This window comes from Anomaloglossus baeobatrachus, chromosome 6, assembly GCF_048569485.1.
Source record: "Anomaloglossus baeobatrachus isolate aAnoBae1 chromosome 6, aAnoBae1.hap1, whole genome shotgun sequence".
NCBI lineage: Eukaryota > Metazoa > Chordata > Amphibia > Anura > Aromobatidae > Anomaloglossus > Anomaloglossus baeobatrachus.
In genome coordinates, this window is record NC_134358.1 from 232231286 (window position 1) to 232253677 (window position 22392).

The 22392-nt window shown below is 42.7% G+C and overlaps 1 protein-coding gene across 1 annotated transcript in view; it reads left to right on the forward strand.

Annotated features, from left to right (window-relative positions):
* The first annotated feature begins 2484 nt into the window (after positions 1-2484).
* The window catches only part of LOC142244244 (regulator of G-protein signaling 9-binding protein B-like), an 83703-nt gene continuing 63795 nt past the window's right edge, over positions 2485-22392 (forward strand). The window contains exons 1-2 of the mRNA XM_075316443.1: positions 2485-2580; positions 12092-12401. Coding sequence (XP_075172558.1) covers positions 2485-2580; positions 12092-12401 — 406 coding nt within the window. The remainder of the gene's footprint in view (positions 2581-12091; positions 12402-22392) is intronic.

The following is a 22392-nucleotide window of genomic DNA, read 5'->3' on the forward strand; positions in this document are numbered from 1 at the left end:
CCTGCTACCATAGGGTAGCATTGGTCTACGTGTCTCCGTGCCGCCGCTACGCGCAAAAACGTGCCAAACACATACCGGCGGCAAGGATGTGTGTCGGAGGCCATAAAAAAGAAAGTTTGGTTATAGAGAAGTATATAGAAAAATATATATATATATATAGGTACTGCTTGAAAAAAGTCACTTGTGACTGAAACGTCATGGTGTATCATATGGGTCAATAAATAGGTGTTTTCATTCAAGATTGAAGCTGTGTGCTGCCTTCACTTTTTTTGCTGCTCATTGAAATCGGGTGAGACTGATTGGAAGGACTTTGCACCACAACAGGTTAAGTGCTGCTCCTATTTTTGCATTTTATATATAAAGATATACATATATATATATATATATATATATATTCTCACAGTAAAAAGCATATAGAAAAATATTTTGTATTCTCACAATGTGTTTCTCATTGCATTTTATTTCTTTTTTCAGTTTATTGCAAATTGTAGCATTTATTCCTGCATTTTCCAAACCCAATAGAGAAACATTTAGAAAAAAAAATTGCATACATAAAGAATGAAAAAAAAGTGCTCAAACATTGTGCTTTTGCAGCATTTTTGCAACGGAAAAACACAATATTTTACTGTTCCAGCTAGGTGAATGAGATTTCTGAAATCTCGTGCACATGTTGCTTATTTTGTCTTTGCAGATTTCAAATAAATCAAAAACGCACTTATTTAGGTTGCCTCTTTTGCAACATGGAAGCGGCTATATATAGGTTACAGGTATGTGTGCTCCATTATGGTTCTGCTTTAAACTTTATCTAGGAGGCCGCATGACACATGAAATACATAATATAGAGTAGGACCCCCCCTATTGAGATTTGCTGTGACGTTGGCAGGGGTGGCTCAAAGAATTGATCAATTATTTGCTAAAAATCTCATTTTTTTATTATAAGTACAGTTGGAATAAATCTGTGAATTTGCTTGCACTTTTTATATGATGCATGCCATTTTCAGATCCTGCTAGCTCCTTTTTTCTTTGTTATGACTGTAGTTATGCTACATTTTTCTGGTGGCTGACCACCACCATGCTATGCACGCCTGATCTTGGTTTGCAATGTATTCCTCCTGTTGGTAGCTGTTCACATTCAGTTGCAACACCCCTTTCCACAGGCAATGCTAATTAAGCACCATATTTGGATTTGGTCCGCCTTTATCAATGGTTGCTGTCTGGCACTGGGAGGGTCAGTTCTGATATAGTCCTGGTATGTGTAGAGCTTGCTCCACATGCTGGGACCTGGGCTGGCCTCTATCCATTATTGCCTCTTTTGCAACATGGAAGCGGCTATATACAGGTTACAGGTATGTGTGCTCCATTATGGTTCTGCTTTTAACTTTATCTAGGAGGCCGCATGGCACATGCAATACATAATATAGAGTAGGACCCCCCTATTGAGATTTGCCGTGACGTTGGCAGGGGTGGCTCAAAGAATTGATTAATTATTTGCTAAAAATCTCATTTTTTTATTATAAGTACAGTTGGAATAAATCTGTGAATTTGCACTTTTTATATGATGCATGCCATTTTCAGATCGTGCTAGCCCCTTTTTTCTTGTTTTGTCTTTGCAGATTTCAAACAAATCAAAAACGCGCTTATTTAGGTTGTGTTTCCCTGCCAAGAAACACGTTTTTGATGCAGAAATAGTTACTGAAAATACTTAACAAGTGCACATCCTTTGTTCACTTCACACTTATTAATTACATTCATGGCCGGCAATAAAAAGCTCTATAGACCTTTATTCATCCAGGGAATGTCAATGGAATATCCTTATGCCATATGCCCAGAATGATATATCAGCTCAACACCCTTACCTATAGAGTAGTTTAGTAGACTATACTGTTCTGTGTAGAAGAATACATTATAAAAAATACAATTACAGCATACAGTCTTTATTTCTAAATAGGAACCATGAAGTTTACAGTATACAGCATTGTGGTCTTATACAATGGCTTATACTGCATTTTTCAGTCAGACATCCTCAAGTGCATATCATCATCATCATCATGAAGTACATAACGTTCATATGTAATACACAGAGCATTATGAAGTGTATAGATTGGTCCCTATGGAACATAAATAGAATTAAAAAAATGTATACAATAGGATTCAAGAGAACTGCATACTAGAGAACACTTGGTCTCCAAAAGATGCTAAAGGGATTACAGAGGCCTAGTCGATTCACGAAGGGTCAGGACCTCCTTTCATAATCCTTCAGATTACTTATCAGCACTCTTCTTGTTAATGCTGATGCTCGACCGTATTCAGAAAGGCTGCTACCACTATTTCATCTAGAAAAAAGGATTATTCAAGAGACACTAAAGGACAACATTGCACCTAATAATTCAAGGATGGAAATGGCAACTTTACCAGCTGAGGAACAACAAGCGGCTTGATAAACCCCAAGATCTATCGGAGAAATTTCAAGAGCTTTGAGCAGCGATGCCTATACAAAATAACAAGGTGGCCAGTGAAGGGCAGGTGAACTTCCAGAAAGTAAAGGATGAATGTACTGTTGTACTGGACGCACTGCACAAGGTATATTATTGTTTTAGTGATTATTGTAATGCTGCATGCTGTTTTTGTAGGTCATGGCATTTAATTTTTCTTCTTAGGGCTGGCCCTTAGCTGTCTTTCAGAAATCATTCTATTTACATCAAACTCATTTTGAAGTTGCTCTGTGCCTTTCTGTTATAGTGTATTTGGTGTGTGGTGGACAAGTGCTCAATGTCAGTGCAAGGATAAGTGCTGCCTACTGACAGAGAGGAGACAGATGACCACACAGTGTAGCTGGACGAGAATAGATCCGTGGTAGGATTATGTCTCATATGTCACAGTGCTGCTGGTGAAAGCAAAGCTTCTCTAGTTTAGATACATGAAAAATTCACAGTTACAGTTTATTTCTTTAGATGGAAGAATGAATGCATTAAAAGTAGACTATAAAAAGTACCGTAAATAAAAATATTAGATATTACTTTAAAGGGAAAAATTCATCAAAACTGGCAATTTGTTTGCCAGTCTGGATCCAGTCTCAGCCGTAGTAAGATGTGTCAAAATCATTAGGAGTTGTTTGCCTCTTAAAGAGGTTGTCCACTACTAGGACAACCCCTTTTGATTCCATATGTTTCCCCCAGGTAAAACCATAAAGACTACAGTCCCTGACAAAAATTCTGTCATTTATCCATGTTCTGCAAATAAAAGCTTATATCCTGACTTTAAATTCATCCATTGGTTTCATAAATTACTCTTTTGAAAGCTGAAAACCTCCCAAATTTGGTTTAGGTTATGATAATAAAGTTGCTGCAAAGCTGAAATATTGATCATTTAATGAACAAAGAAAGATCAGATTTTTGCAAGACAAGTTTTGTCGCCTTGTCATATAATGCACCCAATCCTAGTTTACATCCTCACCTGTGCTCACTAAATGATCAGTTAATTAGTGGGTGTGTATAAAAAGAAACCCAGCACCCCAGACCTTCAGTTGAACTGCAACTTGACCTCTGACAACATGACAAAACTCCCCCCCATGACCAAAGTCTTGATTATCAAGAGACTGAAGACCAGATCCACTGCAGAGGTGGCTGGCACCTTTATTATGTCTCTGCGTCAAGTACAAAGAATTAAAAAAAAACATTTGAAGAGACTGGACATGTTTTTGATAAGCCCAGGTCTGGCAGGCCCTGCAAGACAACTGCTCAGGAGGAACATTAGAAAATCCAAAGCCAGCCCCTTTTCCACTGCAGCAGAGCTCCAAAAGGCCTGGTCACCTCAAGTCCCTGTGTCAACTAGAACAGTTTGTAGGATTCTCTCTCGAAATGGCCTCCATGGTCAAATCAGTGCCCAGAAGCCAGCACTAACAAAAGGCAATTAAAAAACCATGTTGCATTTGTCAAGTCCCACAGCCTGCTAAACAGATGGATGCTGGAAGAGTGGCAGAAGGTGGATTTCTCTGATGAATCTTCAGTTGAATTACACCACAGCCGCTGCAAATACTGCAGGAGACCTGCTGGAGCCCGTATGGATCCAGAAAACAGTTAAGTTTGGTGGTGGAATGATCATGGTCTGGGATCACATTCAGTATGGGGGTGTGCAAAACATTTACAAGTTTGAAGGCAATATCAATAGCCTAAAATATCAATAAGTATTAGATACCTCTTACCTTCCCAATCATAAAAGTGGTCAAATTCTGCACCAGAATGGTGCTCCATCTCATGCATCCATCTCTACAACAAAGTTCCTTCTGGCAAAGAAGATCAAGGTGCTCAAGGACTGGCCAGCCCAGTCAACAGACATGAACATCATTGAGCATGTTTGGGGTAGGATGAAAGAGGAAGCTTCGAAGACAAAACCAAAGAATCTAGATGAACTCTGAGAGGCATGTAAGACTGCATTCTTTGCTATTCCTGATGACTTCATCAAAAAATTGTATGAATCATTGTTGAACATGCATGCAGTCCTTCAAGCTCATGGAAGTCACACAAAATATTAAATATGGCTCTAACAGCACCATAACTTCATTCACCAATGTTATGCAACATATTTTTGTATTAGAAGTTAATTATTTGTTTGAATCTCACATTACTTTCTGTGGGCGACAAAACTTTTGTCTTGCCAAAATCTGACCTTTCTGTGGTCATTAAATGATCAATATTTCAGCTTTGCAGCAACTTTATTTTCATAACCTAAACCAAATTTGGGAGGGTTTCAGCTTTCAAAAGAGTAATCTATGAAACCAATGGAGGAATTTAAAGTCAGGTTATAAGCTTTTACTTACATAACATGAATAAGCGACAGAACTTTTGTCAGGGACTATATAATAACCTCCCATATTGGCGCCCTTACAGCGGTATACAGGCTTGCGGCGCCAGGGTTCATATGGGGTTGTGACACCACGGGAGTAATGTGTCCAATCAGCACCAACTTCTGTCTCCCCGCCTTCGGACCAAATTAGTTAATCAACAGGAAGTAAGGGCAGCGGTTATGCTCACTTCCTGTTGATTTTTCTTTTGATTTGAAGGCGGGGAGAAGGAAGCCGGCGCTCATTGGTAGTGTGGGGTTCGCTTGATGTCACAACCCCACGTGTGCCCCAGTACCGCGGTCCAGGACACTGCTGGTATGGGAGGTGAGTATAGTCTATTATTTTACATGGGGGAAATGTGTGGAATCAAAAGGGGTTGTCCTAGTAGTGGACAGTCTCATTAATTAATTTGGTTAGAGATGAGCACATCAGGCAAAATTCGAACTAGTCTTCTTTCCACTGATTTCCCCAGAAAATTCAATTCACAGAAAAATTCTCTGCAAATGTAATGTCTTATTATGCTCTGGGGTCTCTCCAGACATAAATGTAAAAACTGAAGAAAATCCTGATAACTTACTACTCACTTCATTCACCCCTCTGCTCCTCACCGTCACCTGTCCTGTCCTCGTCACATCTTGTCACCACTGCCACGGGCACTTATTCTAGGAATTCCGGTTGTGACAAAGCCTGGGATGGTTCTGTGTAAGAGAGCGAAAGGTCACAACATCATAATGTGCTTCATGACTTTGCACACACACAGACACACACACCATCTTAAGTCCGGGCCTAGCGTAGTAGACCTGGGGATTTCAGCACTCACTAACTCAGAGCAGGGGATGCGGCAAGGACCAGAAGTGTGTCAGTGAGGAGCAGAGGGGCCAGAGTGATGAGCAGGAAGGTGAGTATATGTATCTTATTTAATTTTTAGCAGTTTGATGCCCCTTTACAGTTCAGAAAAACGGCAGTCAGCAACAATTTGCTCAATCCGCACGGAAGCAAATTACAATTATTTGGTTGAATGGATTTATGTAAAATTCAAGTAGAATTCAATTCCACTAAAATATATTTGCTCATCTCTAAACATGGTGCATATTTTGGCTCTCCATGCACGAGACTGGTGTCAACTTGTGCTATAATTTATACTACTCGAGGTCGACATTTCAGTGACTCTTTTGGGCTGTACTATGTCATACCCCCTTCTCGTAAAGCCCCATTACATTTTTAAAAAAAGTTGATATAGCTAGTGTAGCGCCCCTGAAACCATCAGGGTGCTACAAGGATCTGCATCCCCACAAGGATGCAGGGCCTAACCCCTTACGGACCCAGAACCCTAGTGCCGGTACCAACAAAAACCCTGGTAATTCCAGTTCTTGCCCAACAATCCACCATACAATGGTATCCAGCTAGGCTGGGACCAATGGATGGCCGCCTAGAGGTGGAGCCAATCCAGTCCACTAGTTGACCAGGTGGAAGGGGTACACTGTGGAGAGTAGTCGGTGAGTTGACAGCAGTAGGAGAGTGAAGGTCGAAGCGAAGCGACGTCCTGACTCGGGTTGACGGTGACCTGGTACCCAGGAAAAGTGGTTGCTGGTGGAGTACGGTAGAGTACTCCCGAAACTATGCACCGACGGGGTACAGGACCCTAGGACAGGAAAGAGCTCCAGGCTGACCTGTTAACACCTGCACAGTAAGGGGACCATCAAGAACCTTGCTGACCCTAAAGAATCTGAAGACTCAGTAGCAAAAGAAGAACCGGGGACAGGACCAGAGAATCCAACCTCACAGGGTTCATGCTACCGTCAGGCGGACAGAAGTAGACAAACCACAGAACGGGGACCCCCAGTTTTTCTATACCACAGGGACCCACTTACCAGAGACAGGTGCAGGGGACGAAGGTACCAGAGAACCAAACTGGCACTGGGATGAAGGGGACCTGGAGGCGAAACCAGCCAGGCCCGGGTAACCAGTCAACATCTATCAGCAATGAGTAAACCAGTTGCACTGAACACCTGTGTGGACTACCTTTTTCCGACGCCCACTGCACCATACACCCTCTGGGGCAAAATCCTACTTGCGGAGGGTCTACCATTCTAGCTGTCCATACTAACAGCCCCAGTAGAGACATTCTACTGGGCCCAGGTCACGGAACCGGGTAACAGCCACCACCGTGACTTCCCCAAAACCTGTACTGCCTGGAACGAAGTATCCCATATCCCTGGGTGCTACACTAGCGTGAAACCAACAAAATGCAAATTCTTGCACAATTACAAATTTTATAAACGTTTGTGACTTTTTAAAGCAAGAAATGTGAGTCAGCTTGTAAATGTACATTAGATGAATTGTGAACAAGGTAACCAATCAGAATCTAGCTTACATTCTTTCATGGCAAGTTAAAAATTAAATGAGCGGTTAAAGGGCTTGTCCACTATAAATCCTTCTTGACAATTTAACTTTCCATCATAACATAAATAGCATATACTTGCCTTCCAAACAGACGCTATTCTTTCTATGTCTATCGCTATTGTGTATAGTGACCGCTGCAGTCAATCAACAGCTGCTGATCAGCTGCAGCCTTTAGTATTCCGGTAAAGTGAAGTCCGCACTGATGGAATATTGAAGGCTACAGTATCTAGTCTGATTACTGAAAGCTGAATGTAACAATGTCACATGCCCACTGGTACACATAGTACCAACAGCAGAGGTACAGCGGCAGTTCAGGATGTACTGATATGGTATATGTTTTTTTTTTTATTATTTTATGGAGGACAGTTTAGCTGTTAAGAAGGGGTTGTTCAGTAGTGGATAACCCCCTTCAATATAGGCAGTTGTACTACTTAGTAACTGCACCAATATTTTCAAAGTTGAAATGATATTTCTCCTATTGCAATGAATAACATTTATGTTCTTCCATTTGCATCACTAATACGACATCAAGTTTAACCAATTTTATTCCTTTGTTTGTTAATCGTTTACACGGAATCTGTCACCAGGTTTTTGCAGAGATCCTGATTCCAATGGTGTGTCACTTACTGGGCTGCTTAGTGTAGTTTTGATGAAATCATTGTTTATTCAGGAGTAGATTATCATTAGTGGACTATTTGACCTTCTGCCAGGTAGTCCAGCATATTCATGAGCTCTATATAACTGCTAGATCTGTAGTAGGGAAAACATTGCTTTTATCACAATGATAACAAACAGCTCAGTAAGTGACTCATGGCTGGAATCAGAGTCTCTGTTTCTACATCATGCTGCTCTCAGATGGGGTACACTATTGCTATATTATGCTGTTGCTGCATTCCCGAGTAAATAGTGTTTCATTCATATAACAGTAAGGCTTTAAAAGCTCTAGGCACATTAAAGCTATTCCCAAGCCGCTACCTCCAGAGTTTCTTTTCCCACCCCAGCGCAAGTCGATTTAGGGCTCAGGCGCACTTAACTGCAGAATATTCTGCAGCGATTTGACAGCAGATGTGCGCTTCAAATCGCTGCAGAATTAATGCAGTATTTTTTTTTAAAAAGCTGATTTCATGCACTATGGCTGCTGCCCCCACCATAGACAGAGTGGGAACTGCATCCAGAACGCACAAATAATTGACATGCTGCTTTTATGAACGCACAGATTTGGGTCAAAATTTTAGCACCCAAATCGCTGCGTTCATAAAAGCAACGTGTGCACGTCTCATGCACAATCTACATAGATTGTGCAGGGGACGCAGGACGCATGCATTTACGCTGCAGTGCAATACACAGCGTAAATGCATGAAAGTACGCAACGTGCGCATGAGCCCTTAGAATCATTGGCAGCAGCAAAGCCACCTCCAGAGGCAATGATTTGTTAAGTGCTATGTCAGGTACAGAGCAGTTAAAATCTAATTTGCATGAGTTAACTTGCTAAGACTATGATTAAATCAGAGCTCTGAGGTGTCTTCTCAGAATGGAGCACCATCATTGAATCCCTTCTCTATCAGATAGTCAGAGATTGCTGGATAACTTTTGTTTGTTGTTGCTCTACGTTTTTTTAAAAAAAAGTCATAGATCAAATTTTTTTCGATTTTATCTAATGCCATTATGTCCACTTACAGCGGGTGAAATCAGTACAGAACACATCACTAATTTTCTAAGTAAATATATGTCTAAGGGTACAGTTCGATACAGGCGAGTGCAATCTGATAAAACATCAGACTGCTCTCACTCTAGTGCAAAACTGTGGGGCAGCGTCCATCTGCAATTGATTTCTCATGCAATAGTGGAATGCGGAATGAATCACTGCATACTACTTACAAGTATATGTAAGTGTGTGAAACATCGCACTGCACTCACATGTAATCCGAGTGCAGTCTGATATACGCAGAGACAAGCAGCAGAGGGGATGGGAAAATGCTCCCTCTTCTCTGCATCTGTGATGCGATCGCAAGATCACATCACAGTTGCATGACCCTCGGCTGAAACCTGCACCAGAGGGTTGTTAGCATATCACTTGTGATGCACTCACATCAGAAGCTATACACTAGTGGAACCGTACCCTAAAAGTGCTATTGACATGAATTTCTCACCAGATGTCGGGAGCAACCCATCCAATCCACACAGGCAAAGAAATCAAACCATACATATCCATAAATTAAGTTATGTGTAATATTGAGAAATGACACAGGGAAAACCGCTTTGAACACATGAAGGAATAGAGGTGCAAAAAGCCATGGAAAGTCATGACACCAACTGAGGCTATCAGTAATTAAAAACCAATCCTGCCACTTAGTGAAAAATTATATCAGCTGGTTCAACTGATGGCCTATAAAAAGGTGTCTCATTACGAAGGTGCTATACAAGAAACATCTCATGATGCATAAAATCAGTGAGCTGTCTCAAAGCCTTTTCAACCTTTTTGTTTCAAGAACATACTGATGGTATTGGTTACAGAAGAATTTTTAAACTACTGAAGGTTACAGTGAGCACAGTTGGGGCCATAATCCGTAAGTCGAAAGAACATAATTTTGCCATAAACTAGCCATTACCAGGTGCTCTCTGCGTTATTTCAGACAGAGGAGTGAAAAGATTTATCAGAAGAGTTGTCCAAGAGCCAAGGATTACCTGTGGAGAGTTACAGAAAGACCTGGAATCAGCCGGTACAATTCTTTTAAAAAAAATAATAAGTAATGCGCTCAACCTCCATGGCCTGTATGCACACTCAAAAAAACCATAAAGAAATTCCTATATTAAAAATATCAATTTTTATTAGTCATTTTCTAAAAAACTGTCAGTGCAGTCAAAAGAGGAATAGCCACTTAAAAGTGGTTGGGCGGGTGAATGGGAGACACGTGCGCCAGATGTCGATATTGAGGATATAGGCAGGGGAGGGGGGGCCTATCCTAGCCCTATGAATTTCCCCTACCTACCAGCGGAGTGTAAACACCCTAACACTCGGTGCCCCCGCTCCTCGGCGGCTGTCCCTTACTGTCCCTCCAACCATAAAACCACCATCACCAAATAGTGTACGTACACTATTTGGTGATGGTGGTTTTATGGTTGGAGGGACAGTAAGGGACAGCCGCCGAGGAGCGGGGGCACCGAGTGTTAGGGTGTTTACACTCCGCTGGTAGGTAGGGGAAATTCATAGGGCTAGGATAGGCCCCCCCTCCCCTGCCTATATCCTCAATATCGACATCTGGCGCACGTGTCTCCCATTCACCCGCCCAACCACTTTTAAGTGGCTATTCCTCTTTTGACTGCACTGACAGTTTTTTAGAAAATGACTAATAAAAATTGATATTTTTAATATAGGAATTTCTTTATGGTTTTTTTGATAATTGGGTTCCTCCCTTTATTTAGAATTTGAGGTATAAATCCTGTATGCACACTCACCATGCAAGAGTCCACTGCTGAACAAAAAGCATGTTCAAGGACATTTACATATTGCTCAACAGCATTGAGACAAGCCTGTAAAATATTGGTATAGTATAGTATAATCAGATGAGATGACATTTGAACTTTTTGGATACTATAATACACAACCATGTTTGAAGGCCAAAAGGCAATGCATATTGCCCCAAAAAACAAAAACACCCCAAACACCACTCCAATAGTGAAGTTTGGAGGTAAGCGCATCATGGTCTGGGGATGTTTTTCAGCATGTGGCACTGGCAAACTTAATAAAATTGAAGAAAGGATGAATGGACAAATGTACCGAGGAATTCTTGATAAAAATCTACTGACATCTATCAGGATGATGAATATAAAACAAAGATGGACATTTCAGTGAGACAATTCCAAACACAAAGCCAAGGAAATTCTCAATTAGTTTCAGAGAAAGAAAATAAAGCTGCTAGAATGGCCCAGCCAATCACCTAACCTGAATCCAATAGAAAATTTATGGAAGGAACTAAAGCTCAGACTTCATAGAAAGAGCCCACCGAACCTTCAAGATTTAAGAGTGTTTATGTGTAAGAATGGGCCAAAATTACACCTGAGCAAAGATTTCAACTAGTTTCTCCATACAGGAGGCATCTTGAAGCTTCATTGTCAACAAAAGCTTTTGTATGAAGTATTAAATAAATTTCAGTAAGTCTGTTCAATACTTTTCCCTGTGTAATTTCCCGTTATTACACATCATTAAATTTATGAACAGCTATGGTTTGATTTCTTTACATGTGTGCATTGGATGGGTTGTTACTGATATCTGGAGAGAATTTCATGTCAATAGCACCTTTAGAAATATATTTACTTAAAAAATTGGTGACATATTCAATACCTATTTCACCTGCTGTATGTGTCTCTATGACTACAGACTACAAACAAAGAAGGCATGTTGGCTGATTCTACAGTCAAAAATTTATTATTTTAATGCATCTCAACTTTGGCACTGATTCCTAAGGGTATTTATGCCTGAATTCTTGGCTAAAATACTCTAAAAATGTGCAAATATTTTGGCACAACTTGAAGTAGTGACAAAATGTTATGACGTTTGGCATTTTTATCCCAAAGCTTCAAGAAAAATAAAATAAACACACCGTGGGCTGATTGGGCAGTGTGAGTAAGGTCGGATGTCAAATTCTTTCAAATTAACACCACTAAAGTTTCAGTGGTGGCGCACAGAGCGATGCCGATCATTAAGCACAACACCGTCCCTTTGTTTTTACTACAATGTATATATTATGTTTGATTTATTAATGCTCAACCATCCACATATATATCAATGCATGAGAAGTTATTTTCTTTATACTTACCATACTATTTAACCTTTTTTTTAATGGGAAGGTTGTGGCCTGCTACAGACACCTGGCAATCTCTGTTGGCGGTTCGTCAGACAGCAAACACTTGCGTGATGAATTGAGACGCACAAGGGAAAGGGCACAAGAGCTAGCAATAAGCAACAGGAACATAATAACTGATGCTCTTCGAGACAAGCAGCTGGGCAAGGAAGAGCGACAAGAGTTGGAGCGACTATGGGTGCAATTTTCCAGTTGCTTGGAGCTTCTGCACAATGACATGTGCAAAGTGTTTGACTTGGGCATGGCAGTTCCCCTCTCATCAACCAATCAACCTGCAATACAGACTGGTGCCACAGGTAAGCAGCATACTGGGCGCCGTACACCAGCTAAATATAGGCTAAAAAGATAATGATCTTTACTGTATTTAGGATTGGAAATCTATAGTCCTAATCTATAGATAAATATTGTATTAGTTAATATTGAACATTGGGCTTTTTTTCCAAGGTTTTTTCCATTTTATGCACATTAGATTGCATAGGCAGTTTGTGTATTTACATTTTTCAAGGTGAAAGAATAAAATAGCTAAAGAAATGTGTAAAGAGAAACAAAGCAAGTGAAATATAAAGTATCATGTCTTTAATATTTTAAAAACATTATATGTTTATTCTAACTCGTGAAAAAAAATATTTTGCTTGCAGTTTTCTCACTGTAAATGATCAAATAACTAGGGAAAGGAAGGATATGTCACAAACTATTGTATTCACACTGCCATTTGTCACTACTAGTATGTAGAGCTATGAAAATCTCAGTATTAGCAAAAAAGCATCCGTTGTGCGCAATCATGGCCTAAGAGTATGTTCACGTGTGTTTTCACAGCATTTTTTTCAACATTTTTTTTATATTGAAAACAACATAAATATTTTATAAAACGAAAACACTTTTGATTTAGTGTCGGGTAGCATGTATAGACACTGGCTGTATTATTTAAAGGGAATTTATCACCAGTTTTTCCTCCCTCATCTGAGAGCAACATAATGTAGCGACAGAGACCCTGATTCCAGTGATGTGTCACTTACTGAGCTGTTTGCTGTCATTTTGATAAAATCAATGTTTTCTCTGCTGCAAATCAAAGATCATGAATATGCTGGACTACCTGCAGCATGCCAAGTAGTCCTGTATTGATAATCTACTGCTGAATAAACAGTAAAATTATCAGAACTACCCTAAGCAGCCCAGTAAGGGACACTTCCCTGGACTCAGGATCTATACCCCTACGTTATGCTGCTCTCAGATTAGGTGGCAAAAACTGGTGAGAGATTCTCTTTAATTATATGAGTAAAATATGGTTGACTAGTTGAAGAGGCAGGTCCATATTTGAGAAAATATTCCCTACATCTACCACATCTCATTTCTAGCGCTGTGCTTCTGGTGATGGTACCCTACTTCACATATTTTGGTCCTGCCTCTTAAGCTCAGATTATTGGAAAGAAGTATGTAGAATTTCATCAGACCTTTCAGGATGTGTACCGCCCCCATGCCAGCAGCCGGGCTGCTCGGATCTGGATCTGCGGTGGCTCTAGGGATGTCCGGATCCGGGAGTCTCGCGGCCACTCGAATAGAAAAAGGCTGGTATTTGCAGAGGGTATTGAATGAAATAATTCGTGACGCCACCCGTGGTGTGCGGTAAGATGGAGTATCACCACTGCGGCTGGGAGTACCCAGTGGCGAAGGAGTGGGCAGCCAGGTGTTTAACCCCTCCACGGGTAGGGGGAATGCCCCGGGACTTGGTGATGGTGACAGGGAGATGCCGTTGAGCATTAATGAGTCACATGCGTACTCACTCAGTAAAATAACGCTGAAACCGACAACTGTAGTAAACCAAAGTTCTGCACACCACTGCCGCTGAGGGGGAGCACGCCTGGGTCCCGTTTCTGTTGGTGTTGCCTGTTGATCTGAGATCTTTCCCTTGGAACCTTGTTTCTCTCTGGTTGGTCCCTGTAACCTGAAACTAGTCGGGTCCCGCTCCCCAGTATGGCTAACTGAGGGAGTTTGCTCTTAGGGTTCACGCTTGGGATTTCTTGGACCGTATTTGTGGAAAGTTCTATCCCTCTCGTTGTGCTAGTACCTCGATTTTGGAGCAGGTGGAGAGCGGATCTTCAAGGCTCCGTTCTCGTCGGGTAAATTGTCAGGTTGCCTGAAGCTACTCCCTGACCTAGGGTCCACGTACCCCGTCATGCCCTGGTCCCAGCCTGGTGATGGTACAAGGCTGCCGGCTGTCCTCCACGACAATGCTGTGCCCCTTGTCATGATCCCCTGTGACCAGGGGTCCAGCTCCTACCAGGCCCAGACCAACGTCTGCTACCTCGTAGTTCCAAGGAGCCCAGCTCCTCACCTCCTCTTACTCTCACCTCCAACACTACACTCTACCTTTCTCTGACTGACTCCTGACACTCCTGACCTCCCCTTAACCAACCTCCCAAGTGGGCGACCCTATTCCACTCAGGTCGTCCACTGGTGTGTCTGGTGGGTGTGGTGCAGAGTGTTCCTAGGAGCTGGTCTTTAGCAACACCATTTGGTTAGGGACCCGTAACCAAGGAGGAGGTGGATATTGCACAGAAGGGCAGATTGCACAATACCCTGTGACGACCTGATAGGCCAGGGCGTCACAGAGTTATCATACTTTATTCCTTTTTCATCAAAGAACTCGTAATAGTTACCACTGTTCTTTATTGCACCTTTTACTTAATGGAACCAATGCCTATATACCAGTGTTATGGAAATCTACTCCTCCTCCCACTATGCCAAACTATTTTGCTCAGGTGAATGAGATAAATCTCTTCTAACAAGAAAAATCCCTTGCTTTTGAACAAAACATGGCTTTTTTAGCATGAATACACATTCTCAGAGGAAAACAGATGCCTTATGGATGTGTCACCCATGGTTTCTCCCTGCTGACGAAATGGGATATGATAGAAAAAATCCCCCACCAATTTTTTATTTTCTCTCTTATTTACTCCACCTTGACTCCTTACCATTCCTCATTCATTCTTATTCCCATCTATTTTTTCTACTTATAAGATGCTTATAAATGGGGTATAGGAACCCCTTATATTTAGTTGCCACTGGCGCTCAAAGACTAACCTCTCTCCGACAAGGGTTTTTTTTTGTTTTGTTTTTTTCATAAATCACTACTAAAGATAAAAAGTAGCACCTTAGTAATATATCTTATCAGAGAAATCGTTTCTATTAATAAACTAAAGTCTGCAGTAAAGACAGATGTTCCCATTACTGAGATAAAAAAGGACAGTTGTCTTGCTAATCAGATCTTACGAAAAAAGGGATGATTAAAGGGGTTCTCCAGTCTAAAATGGTAAGTCTCTAGTCACTCTTAGTGAGTGGAGACTTATGAATCTTCCCAGGGCCTGCACTGCATGCTGCGAGGAGTTACCAGTTTCTGAGCCGGGAACGGCGATCTTGTGACCGCAATTGTACAATATGCGTGTTCCCTGGCAAAACCCGACTAGTGAGAACGGCCTCACTCAATACAAATATATTGAGCAAGTTCGCCCAGTAGACGGCAGCGCCAACTAGGCAGACACGCCGACTCCATACAATTGTATTGAGCAAGGCCTCGCCCACTAGTCAGGTTCTGGCCAGGAACATCCATACTACACAACTGCGGTCACGTGACCGCCATTCCAAGCATTTTCCACCACTTGCAAAACAAGTGGTATGGTACAATTTCTCCTGGTATGCTTCTGACAATGAAAGATTTGGGGTTAAACAACCTTTTTTTGTGGTAAAAATTTATTTTTTCATTTTCACGGCTCAACGTTATAAAAATCTGTGACGCACCTGGGGATTCAAAGTGCTCACCACACATCTAGAATAATTTGGTTGAAGGGTCTCATTTCCAAAATGGGTCATTTGTCTGGGGTTTCCTAGGTTTAGGCACATCAGGGGCTCTCCAAATGCTACATGGAGTTTGCTATCTATTCCAAATGTTTTTGTGTTGTAAAATTAAAATAGCGCTCTTTTCCTTCTGAGCTCTAACCATGCATGCAAACAGTAGATATCCACTACAAATTGGGTATCAGTGTACTCAGGAGACATTGTACAACAGAAATATACAGTACATTTTCTCTTGATACCCTTATGAAAGTGCAACATTTTGGGGTAAAGTAACATTTTTGTTGGAAAAAGTAAAATGTTCATATTTTCTTTCCACATTGCTTTAGTTCCTGTGAAACATTTAAGGGGTTATTAAACTTGTGGTTTTGAGCAGATTGAGGGGTGCAATGTTTAGAATGGTGTTACTTTTGGGTATTTTCTGTCACATAGGCCTCTCAAAGTTATTTCAAATGTGTTGTGGTCCCTAAAAAATGGTTTTGTAAATTTTGTTGGAAAAATAAGAAATTGCTCATAAACTTTTAATCCTTTTAACTTCCTACCCAAAAAATGATGTTTTAAAAATTGTGGTTATGTAAAGCACACATTTGGTAAAAGTTATTTATTAAATATTCCATGAGTGTCATAACTCTTTGGTTTAAGTGCCAAAAAAATCACTGTTTGAAAATTGCCAAATTTTACATTTTTTGACAAATTTCCAATTATTTTCACAAATAAAAACAAAAAATATTTCCCTAATATCACCACTATCATGAAGTACAATATATCATGAAAAATATTCTCAGAATCACTGGGAAATAAACTTGTCCAAAGTTGATGTCAGTCGGCAGGATTTTCTGCATATTCCTGAAGTAAATAGTTTTGTAGAATTCATGTGAGGCAAGAGTTAAAAGCAGTGGCATAACTAGAGTTCAATGGGCCCCAGTGAAAAATTTTAACCAGGGACCCTCCCCTCACGCATGTCAGTCAGATGTATGGACCTTTAAAGTGTTCTAAATCCTATAAAGACATATGAGTTTGCCCCCATCCTGGTAAATATGTCCTCCATCCTAGGCCCCATCCTTGTATATATGGCACCATCCTGGTAAGTATGTCCCCTTCCTGGTATAGATGTCTCCATCCTTGGCCCCTCCTGGTATATACGGCTACATCCTGGTAAATATGTTCCCTTCCTGGTATATATGTCTCCATTCTGTCTCCAAGAAAAAAAATCATTCTACTCACCTTCCCTGGCTTCCACATTGTGCGGGGTCTTTCTCTGTAGCCAGCACTCAGTGGTAGGCAGCTGACATCGGAGTCCATGCTATAGCAGCGCAAGACGTCATTGTCATTGGCCTACTTCAGCTGCTGGCTACTGTAAGGTTAGTAGCTTGTATTGCAGCACAGGAACATGACGGGTCTCTGTGCCACAATGCATTTCAGCTGGATGTGTGCCCTTGGATGCCCATTCAGCTGAAACAAGTGATGTGGCTGGCGGGCCCCCCCACCCCCCGGGGCCAGTCGCGACCCCTGCGACCTCAATTGTTATGCTCCTGGCTAAAGGGGTGTTTAAGTCAGAAATTATTGATAGCAGATCAGTAGTGGTCTGGCACCCAGCTACCTAGAAGTAAATAGAGTATGGGTTATGGAGCCAGAACTCCACAGCTCTGTACACTGTGTAGTAACTGTTTTCAGCAACTGCATCTCTGCTCCCATTCACTTTAATAAGAGCAATTGTGAAGCCCTGGCAAAACCAGGTAGTCACAAATAGGCCCCTGCATAACACCTTCCCTCACTAGGAAACACACAGCCAACCAGAAAACCCTAGTCACTCCCCCTTAGGGAAAGACAGACACACCAGTGGGCGTGACCAGGTGGTTGGGACATGCCCACCCAGGGGTCTAGACAACCCGGGGCGGAAAAACAAGCAGTCTAGTTTGGAGTTCAGTTTGGAGAGGAGTGTGGGATGCAGCTAGGGCTGGTGCCAGCAGTGAAGTCCAAGTTGAACGGTGCCAGGGTAGGAGCCCTGGTGCATTGGCTAGGAGGTAGACGGTGGTCTCCGTCAACAGGAGACAGGAAGACGGCTCGGTGGAACTGAAATGGACTGGGCCAGGGTTGTAGCCCACCAGTACCGACACGGGGAACCGACCCGGAAACCGTAGCACAAAGGGGGGTACTCGGACCCTGAAGCCTTGAACCAGAACCAAGAGGAACTGGTTAATTAACCGATTGAGGCCAGGACTAGAGGTCCTGACCCACCCAAAGTCCCTCATAGAAGACAAAAGCCCACCGATTAGGGATAAGAGGTCACCGCCAGGGCCCATAGATCCCATGGGCCAGCGTCTGTGGGCACCACTCCTTAGGCCACATCCAGCCAGAAGCGGACTCCTGAGTTTTATACTGGGAAAGTCCACCTTACACAACGGTGCAGGAAAAGGATAGAGACCACCAGCCGGGTGGGGGACCCGGAACGAAACCGGCCGCGGCACCGGCCACCACCACCTTGGGTTATCAGAGACTTGTGTGTTTTACTAACAGTGAGTACACCAGCACCCCCTGCGTTCGTCATTCCCCCTGCACCAGAGCCATCGGGTTCCGGGGCCACCATCCCTGCCCACGGAGGGGTTAACATCTTGCTGCACAACATCTCCCCCAAGGGCCCCGTAACAGCAGCGGTGGTGTCCCACCTCACCACACACCGTGGGTGGCGTCACAAACCTATTATGGCCCAGCCCGTACATCTAGTCCCCCATGTTATTCGGCGTGTCCGCGAGACCCTCGAGCCACCACCCCTGAAGGTCCGGATCCGAGCAGCGTCGGCTGCTGGCACGGGGGCGGCACACAATCACTGCACCTACAAACAGCTTATTGGTGGGGATGTGATGTTGATTACTTATACTCTGGAATGCCCAACAATGTAAAAGTCCTGGAAAACAATTTACTAGCTTGTTGTTATAAAGGCAGTGACAGGATAGTGAAAATGAGGGCACGGGACATGACTATGCTCCTCAGATATCTGTAGAAGATAAATTTATAGATTTCTCAATTTTAATTTTTTATATTAGATGTAACATTATCAAAGGAAAATAGACAATTAAGGGCTTGCTAACTTGTTGTGGATTTACTGAAAATCTTCCGTTCATATTTAGGAACAGGAAAATTCTCAAAATATTACAGAAGCAAAAAAGTATATGAGCTGTCAAAAAGCTCAGCCACCCGCTGCAAATAATTTCTTGTGAAAATTAACTTGACCTTCAGATTTCTAAAATCTTTAGCATGTAAGTTCTTTCTTTGTATCCTCGCAGTAGATTTTACCAGTGGCGGGCATAGCCAGAATAAGGCCCTGTATTAAAAGTATATGGGCCCTTTACAGTCCAATAGTTCAGTCAAGGTGTTTGCTGCTTTGAAGGTGGAAATGGCCCCCTTACCTCTTGGGCCGCTGTGTGGCTACGCAGATTGCACCAATAATATGTCTGGCCCTGGATAGCACTCATTGACCATAGTAATTCCCTTCTGGGATATTTTTGGGTGTATTTAGAGTTCTTCTAAATCTTTCAGTGTTTAAGCTATTACATGATCCAGAGACATTGAGGCTGATTTACTAATCCTGCCTAATACGTAGCGAGTATAAACTTGGATTAGACAGTCTGAAGATGTGCCAAATTTACTTCAGTGGCTAGTGCTGAATGATAAATTTGGCACTTCTCTAAAGAGAATCTATCAGCAGGTTTTCACCATTTAATCTGAGGGCAGCATGATATAAGAGCTGAAAGCCTGATTCCATAGATGTGTCACTTATTAGGATGAGTGCTGTGCTTTCAGTACAATCAGTGTCTTGTATCAGCAGGAGATTATCACTAGCAGGAGATTATCACTACATCTCATTCAGGCTAATCTGTGTAATCCCGCCCCAACACTGAATAGCAGCTTGTTTACAATACACAGTATATGGAGAATGCTGCCAGTCAGGGGTGTGGGCGAGGTTATACACAGCCCAGAAGTTTAGCTCTGCTACAGCTACAGTATATCACAAACATGACTACACCCCTGTCATTTTTGTATTGTTTTTTATTATATCTTTTTATGGGACAACAGTGAAGATATAAAACTTTGACACAATATAATGTAATCAGTGTACAGCTTGTATAACAGTGTAAAGTTGGTGTGGCCTACAAATAATTCAACACACAGCCATTAATGCAGTGGCATAACTAGAGTTTGATGAGCCCTGGTGCAAAATTTGGACCGGGGCCCGCCCTCCACGTACACCGACACTTGGGGTATGGGATAATGACACTGACACGCGGGGTTGAGGATAATGATGCTGACATTTGGCTTTTACCCACAGCACCCAGGTTTCCCATGATCTGAAATCCCTCTATCAGCACCCTGCTTTCCCATGTTCTGATGTCCATCTTGTCCTCGGCACACAGCTTTCCCATGCTCTTCTATACATCTTTCCCTCAGCACCCAACTTTCCCATATCAGAGCATGGGAAATTTGGGTGCTGGGAGAAGATGTATAGCAGAGCATGACAAACCTGGGTGCTGAGGGAAAGAGCCTTTTTCCTTCAGCACAAAACATTCCCACCCCATGCTTGTATCTTTGTCCCCCCTCCTATATAGTTCTCCAAATACTATAATGGCCCCCACATAGCCTTACATATAGTATAAAGGGTCCCACATAACTAGAGTTGAGCGCGGTTCAAGTGATTTTGGGGCTGTTCTAGATCGAACTAGAACTCAAGCTTTTTTGCTAAAATTCGATAGTTCTAGATACGTTCAAGAACGGTTCTAGCAGCAAAAAGCAGGGCTTTTTACAGCTACAGTGTGCAGGAGCCATCGCTGGCAGCCTGCCAGAAGCTGGTAACCAAGATAAACATCGGGTATCCAACCAAAGCGCTTTGGTTAGTAACCCGATGTTTATCCTAGTTACGTGCAGGAAGCCCACACTTCCCCGCTCAGCTCGCTCCGCCCCCTCCTGCCCGCGGCATGTACACACGTACACACATACACACACACACACACACACACACTCTGCACACACACTCTGCACACATGGTCCCGCTCGGCTTACCTGCGGTGATGAAGTCCCGCCATCCCGACCTCAGCGCTGTCACTGTCCTCCATGGTCGCCGCTTGTCACATCACCTTCTCTCGCTTCCGACCCGAGACTGACTAGCGGTGACGTCACGGGCCTCTCGCGATACTTGGCTGTGAAGGCGGCGGTCATTGAACTCAGTGACAGGTGCTGTCAGTGTGCTGGAGATCAGCGCAGGTAATGTACCTCACTGACAGCAGCACTTGTCATGCCCTGCAGTGACCTGGGCTGACCCATTGATGTTAGCTCAGGTCACTGCATTGCTCTCCCAGCCAATGGGGAACATTCTGCTCTTCATTGACTGGGACAGTGTGGATCGTCATGGCAACCCCTTGGATTACACCAGACTTGGATTTGTTTTTCTTTCTAATAAATTGGTTAAAGAGGGAATGTTTTGGGGAGTGTTTTTTCAAATAAAAATGTGTTTGTCGTCTATTTTTTTTTATTACTGACTGGGTTGGTGATGTCGGGTATCTGATAGACGCCTGACCTCACCAACCCCAGGGCTTGATGCCAGGTGACATTACACATCTGGTATTAACCCCATATATTACCCCGTTTGCCACCGCACCAGGGCGCAGGATGAGCTGGGGCGAAGCACCAGGATTGGCGCATCTAATGGATGTGCCACTTCTGGGGCGGCTGCGGCCTGCTATTTTTAGGCTGGGGAGAGTCCAATAACCATGGACCTCCCTAGTCTGAGAATATCAGACCCCAGCTGTCTGCTTTACCTTGGCTGGTGATCCAATTTTGGGGGGACCCCTACGTGTTTTTTTTTTTAATTATTTATTTAATTTAAAATAACAGCGTGGGGTGCCCTCAGTTTTGGATTACCAGCCAAGGTGAGGTTGCCAGCAGTGGTCTGCAGGCTGCAGCCGTGTGCTTTACCCTAGCTGGCTACAAAACTAGGGGGAACCCTACGTCATTTTTTTGGCTAAATACAAAGCTAAGCACCCCTTAGTGCCACATGAAAGGCACCAAAGGGTGCAAAATTACAAAATGCAGGAGAGTGGGACATTATGTGTCTTTCTGCCATTATAATGACAGAAAAGACTGATATGAAGTGCACAAACACAAGAAAATCACCAGAGCGCTCTACGCTGTGAAAAGCAGTAGAAAATGGCACTGGAGTGAACATGTGACCGCCTCATGTAGGATGAAGCTATGGATCCTGGGTAAATTTATGCATTTACCCTCCTTCAGTTTTTTTGCAGTACACAAAAAAAACGGAAGGCACACGGATGACAAACAGATGACATACGGACCATCTACGGAATGGAAACGGATGCCACACGGATGCACACGTGAAAAAAAACGGACTGTTTTTTGCAGACCGCAAAAATGGATCGGTCGTGTTAA